Source organism: Salvelinus fontinalis, chromosome 10 (assembly GCF_029448725.1).
Source record: "Salvelinus fontinalis isolate EN_2023a chromosome 10, ASM2944872v1, whole genome shotgun sequence".
Taxonomy (NCBI): Eukaryota; Metazoa; Chordata; class Actinopteri; order Salmoniformes; family Salmonidae; genus Salvelinus; species Salvelinus fontinalis.
The window spans coordinates 22,021,634-22,027,633 of NC_074674.1; the positions used below are offsets into that span (position 1 = coordinate 22,021,634).

At 40.6% G+C, this 6,000-nt stretch overlaps 1 protein-coding gene across 3 annotated transcripts in view; it reads right to left on the reverse strand.

Annotated features, from left to right (window-relative positions):
• Window positions 1–5,492, reverse strand: part of pisd (phosphatidylserine decarboxylase) — a 35,710-nt gene extending 30,218 nt beyond the window's left edge. The window contains exons 1-3 of one of the 3 annotated variants that reach the window (XM_055936116.1): window positions 5,411–5,492; window positions 4,567–4,637; window positions 1,976–2,151 (exon numbers count right to left, since the gene is read on the reverse strand). In XM_055936116.1, the coding sequence (XP_055792091.1) occupies window positions 1,976–2,151; window positions 4,567–4,637; window positions 5,411–5,475 (312 nt within the window). In that variant the 5' untranslated portion in view covers window positions 5,476–5,492. Of the gene's footprint in view, window positions 1–1,975; window positions 2,152–4,566; window positions 4,638–5,403 lie in introns of those variants that run through there. The other 2 variants (XM_055936117.1, XM_055936118.1) reach the window with 2 other exon arrangements.
• Window positions 5,493–6,000: the final 508 nt, after the last annotated feature.

Below are 6,000 nucleotides of genomic sequence, written 5' to 3' on the forward strand. Positions count from 1 at the left end.
ACTTTTCCAAAACACTTTTCCAAAGGTATATTGGAGGTATTTAGTCAATCCGAAATACATTTGCAACATTAACAGTAACAAAAAAACATTTCACTTGCTATGTCTGATTGTTTATCTACCTTAGTCGAATTCACTGACTAAGTCGCTCTGGTTAAGTGTGTCTGATAAAATGACCAAAACGTAAACAATTCCAAAGCACACTGGTTATTATTTTAGGCCTTGTTTCAGGGGTGGAGCTCATTCAAATAATACCCAGCGTGCTTTGCAAGTGTTCATTTAGCAGACACTTATCACACCATAGTGCCATGAGACTTCAGATACGAATGCAGGGTGAAATGGGCCCAGAAAAGTGTGAATCGCACAAAAAAAAAATAAGTATAGAAAACTATTTTGAAAACAAATTACAGTTCACAGAAATATCTTGTTACAAAATACATTGGATTGTAGTTCAGGCCGTAAAAATCTACATGACAAAATACTAAAGTCATTTAAATACGCGTTTCAAAATACAAATACAGTATGAAACTGCCAACAGCTAAAGACTACTAGCAAACTTGCCAGCACAACAAGTCAACAACTTCAGGAAGGTACGCTTGCCAAATAGAGACCGCTGGAATTCCCTCGTGGCATGTTGTACTGAACAGTTCACAGGGGGTGGAACTGAAAGTCCATCATGTTTGCTGTTCCATGTTTATTTACAATATAGCAACAACTTCATTTGCAGTCAAGGAATATCCCTAAAACAATCCCCCATACCAGTCAATGAGCTTGCATTTCCACTGGGAACCTCACTCCACACTCTATTCATTGCAAAGCCGTATTGAGCAAGTCTGCTGGCCATGCCCCCCAAAGAGCACATTTCACAATAAGCAAAAATCTATCACAGTTTTGGTGAATAAATAATCACCCTTTTGTATCTGCAATGACATCACCTATGGTGCCACTTGCCTCTCACCCATGTTAAATAGCCTAAGCAAACAATAAGCTTTGTGAAGCCTGTTGTGATTATTCCTATGGCACACAAACAAAGGGCCTGTTTTGATTACTCCTATATGACACCAACACTATGGACACTAAGAACACGGTGACCCTCTTCACTCGTCACTAATCTAACTGTAAAATCTCACAGAATGAGCCTCAGTATCACTTCTGGATCAGGTTTGCTAATCCAGCTGTTCCAAACCAACTTGATTAAGTCAAAAACATGTAGGGCATTAGAGGCCCAAAGTGAGGAACAAATATAGTTCTGCACTCAGAAAAAAAAACATAACTAACACAGAGAACTTAAACTGATGAAGCCAACAGACCTGGCATAATTCAAAGCAATGTTGTGATCTCAGCAAACAATATTTTGCCTACATAGGCTAGATCATAGGTGCAACAGAACTGAAACTGTCTTCATGTGAAAGCAATTCATTTCGGAACAGCTGCTCATCTTGAACACGAGGGTAGGTACTTTCCAACTATTGGGGAAGGAACAGCGTTATGGCGACACAAACATATTCCCTGTGGAGCCACAAAACACAGACAACGCAAAACAGAGCAACAGAACACAGACAATGCCAGCAAGCAGGACGAAAAGAAAGAGCAGCATGGAGGAAGGACACAAATGGACAGGGTCCGACGGACAAACACGTAGGAAGCTCAATCACACATAACGCACACATCCTTTGAGTCTTAGCTCTGTACACACTTCTCAGCATCCAGAGGTGTCAACTTGAGGTTGAGCGTTGGGCTTACATGGAGGGACTGAAAAACCACAGTGCTCAATCATACCGGGTGTGGGTTTTCCTTGCTGGCGAGTTGAAATTCGAGTGAGCTACGCAAGTCCAACCAGTAAACAGTGCGCTGAATTAGTGTTGACAGCAAGCATAAGACAAGTGATAATTCTCTGCACAACACCCATCCTGGTACCTGGGACCGTGACCAGGTCCAAAGATACAGTACAATAGATTGACACTTGAATTTACCCTACCTGGGCGTCATTGGCGATGCGTGGAGGCACCTCCACGCCAATCTTGGTCAACTGGCGGTCCTTGTAGCGACCGTACTGGTCGTATCCCATGTAGCCCCCGCCGGTGGCGATGAGGAGGGGAAAGGGCCTGACGCGAGCCTGAAGGCCTAGAGAGGCTGCATTGAACCGCCCTCGCCCTGAATATACACAGAGGTTTATATTAGGAACAATTTAAGCATTTCCCATAACAAGTATTGCATATACAGTACCAGTCAAAAGTTTGTACACCTACTCATTACATATTTTTTTCAATATTTTATACATTGTAGAATAATAGACATCCAAACTATGAAATAACACATATGGAATCATGTAGTAACCAAAAAAGTGTTAAACAAATCAAAATATATTGTATATTAAAGATTCTTCAAAGTAGCCACCCTTTGCCTTGATGAAAGCTTTGCACACTCTTGGCATTCCCTCAACCAGCTTCATGAGGTAGTCACCTGGCATGCATTTCAACTAACAGGTGTGCCTTGTTAAATGTTAATTTGTGGAATTTCTTTCCTTCTTAATGCGTTTGAGCCAATCAGTTGTGTTGTGACAAGGTAGGGGTGGTATAGAGAAAGATGTATTTGGTTGAAGAGCAAGTCCATAATATGGAACGAACAGCTCAAATAAACAAAGAGAAACGACAGTCCATAATTACTTTAAGAAATTAAGGTCAGTCAATACTGAAAATATCAAGAACTTTGAAAGTTTCTTCAAGGGCAGTCACAAAAATCATCAAGCACTATGATGAAACTGGCTCTCATGAGGACCGACACAGGAAAGGAAGACCCAGAGTTACCTCTGCTGCAGAGGATAAGTTCATTAGAGTTACCTGTACCTCAGATTACAGTCCAAATAAATGCTTCAGTGTTCAAGTAACAGACACATCTCAACATCAACTGTTCAGATGGGACTGCGTGAATCAGGCCTTCATGGTCGATTTGCTGTAAAGAAACCACTACTAAAGGACACCAATAATAAGAAGAGACTTACTTGGGCCAAGAAACACGAGCAATGGACATTAGACCGGTGGAAATCTGTCCTTTGGTCTGATGAGTCTAAATCTGAGATTTTTGGTTGCAACCGCTGTGTCTTTGTAAGACACAGAGTAGGTAAACGGATGATCTCCGCATGTGTGGTTCCCCCCATGAAGTATGGAGGAGGAGCTGTGATGGTGTGGGGGGAGGGGGTGGTATGTGATTTATTTAGAATTCAAGGCACACAACCAGCATGGCTACCACAGCATTCTTCAGCGATACGCCATCCCATCTGGTATGCGCTTAGTGGGACTATCCTTTTTTTTTCAACAGGACAATGACGCAACACACCTCCAGGCTGTCTACGGGCTATTTGACCAAGGAGAGTGATGAGTGCTGCATCAGATGACCTGGTCTCACTGTCTCTGAATTTGCTACCCTGGTGTCAGAGGTGAGATGGCGCCCCTGTGAGGCCATTGGAGGATATGCATATTATTGGTACCATTTGAAAGAAAACACTTTGAAGTTTGTAGAAATGTTAAAATAATGTAGGAGAATATAATGCATATGGTAGGAGAAAATTCAATGAAAAGCCAAGCAGAATTTTTTTGAGAGACCATCCTCTTAGAAATGTAAGAGAAAGCTCATATTGTAAAATAGCTCCCTGGATGTAATTCCTATGGCTTCCACAGGGTGTCAGCAGTCAGTTCAAAGTTTCAGGCTTGTAACTTCAAAAACGAATAAGAAATAAGAGTTTTTGTATAAAGACAGTCTTGAAAATCAATGTCATCGCACGCCATGATGAAGTTGCGCACCTGCTTAAATCGGCTCCCTATTGAACATACTTCTTTCCGAAATATATATTATAGTTTGATTACATTTTAGGGTGTCTGAGGAGTAAATAGAAACATAGTTTGACTTGTTGAAACAAAGATTAGGGGTAGATTTTCAGATTCCTTTCTCTGCAAGTTGAACGAGTGGATTACTCAAAATCGATGGCGCCAACTATACAGACTTTTTGGGTTATAAAAAAGGATTTTCCCTAACAAAACGATACCAAATGTTATCTCTGGGACTCTGGATGACAAATCAGAGGGAGATTATCAAAAAGTGAGTGAATATTTAATCTTTGTGAATGTATGAAACCTGTGCCGGTGGAAAAAATATTTTGATTTGGGGAGCCGTCCTCAAACAATCGCATGGCATGTTTTTGCTGTAATAGCTAGTGTAAATTGTACAGTGCAGTTAGATTAGCAAGATTTTAAGCTTTCAGCCGATATAAGACATTTATATGTACCTAAATGTTTAACCGCTATAATAACTATTAGAATTTTTGAATTACGCACCCTCCAATTTGACAGGAAATTGTACCGCCAGTACTGATTCCCGAACAGGTTAAAAGAAAGTTTGTAAGCAACACAGCAGGGTAGAGGGTAGTAAAGCTAGTGTGTTCATTGAGTGTGCTCATCTTATTAGCACAGAGACTAATGTGAAGGTAGCCTAAGAGTGTGTCAACAGCCTCAGTCAACAATATGTGGGTTGTAAAAAGCTGGGTCGGACTGAGGATGTCATTGTGAAACTCACCACTGGATAATGAACACCATGGCCACTGCTGAAACTGCCGGGCTCTTTGTGCTCTGAGGAGGAGCCAGTCACTGCAGACAGACAGAGAAGCAGCACATATTATAAATGTACCCAATGAGATGGACTCAAATGTAGTTTTTCCTACTTGTCTGCGTCAAACGTATTGGCATTATGATACAATACCCAAACCATTGCAAACTATACCAATAACTGAGTGGCTATTTGACAGTCAGATGAAGTCAAAAAGGAACTCACAAAAACAGCAACCCTCCTGTTCGGGTTGGACATGTCTGTAAGGCTATTAATACTAAGGCATCTTCCAGAAACTGTCACTGACAATTTGACAGACACAATGCAGAATCATAAAGTAGGTCGGTGTGGTATATATACTTAAGCAATAAGGCAAGAGGGGGTGTGCCTGGATACAGCCCTTAACCGTGGTATACTGGCTATATACTACAAACCTCTGAGGTGCCCCATTTGTGTTATAAAACAGGTTACCAACGTAATTAGAACATTAAAACAAATGTTTGTCATACCAGTGGTATACGACACATTTTAGCCAATCAGCATTCAGGGCTCGAACCACCTGGTTTATATAAAGCCTATAATATACTATATTGCTGACAAGTAGATTTGTTGACACGAGTAACAAGACATTGGCATCATAAGGTAAGAGCTTGCTAGTTAGCTTACACTAGCTGGCTAGCTAATGTTAGCTGCAAGAATTTATGAAATGAGCAAAGCAGAATTCATTTTCTCCCACCAAGACAGCCACTGTGTCTTTGCGACTCTTCCAATAGTGTGTAGCTACCACACATTGAAATAGAAATTTACCTATTACCTGCCAAATCTCCCTGCATTCAGTGGCAGCTGATAAGCGCACACCTTTCCTAAGGACGCTGCCATCTTGTGAGTGTGTAGAACGCTAGTGTTCTACTTTAAAGTGTTATGGCAGACAACACCTATTGGTGTATTGCCGCCACCTACTGTACGGAGTCCTTAAAAAAATAAAAATATATATATATATATATATATATTACTCCCCAAATAAATGCTATATGTGCCTGCTGCCACCTACTGTTTTGGTTGTATATCAGCCCAAATAATTAACATAAAACTAAACAAAATAAACTCAATGTACTCCTTTATTCAGATTCAACTGTGGACGCCCATCCCTATAGGAAGAGCATCTTCGGACATGCTTTGCAATGTTTCAACAGTGAAGTTCTGGTCCTTGTGTAATGTGATATTGTACCCCCTAGCCCAATTGTCCTTTGTATATTATTTATATATGCACTTGTGTTCCCACATGTACTTCCTGTATTGATTTGTTGTTTTGTTTTTTTACTTTAAAAAAGTGAAGTCCTGGAAACTCAAACTTTTCAGCCGCAGATACTGTATCGTTACAATACCCAGTTTCTTGGACTTCTT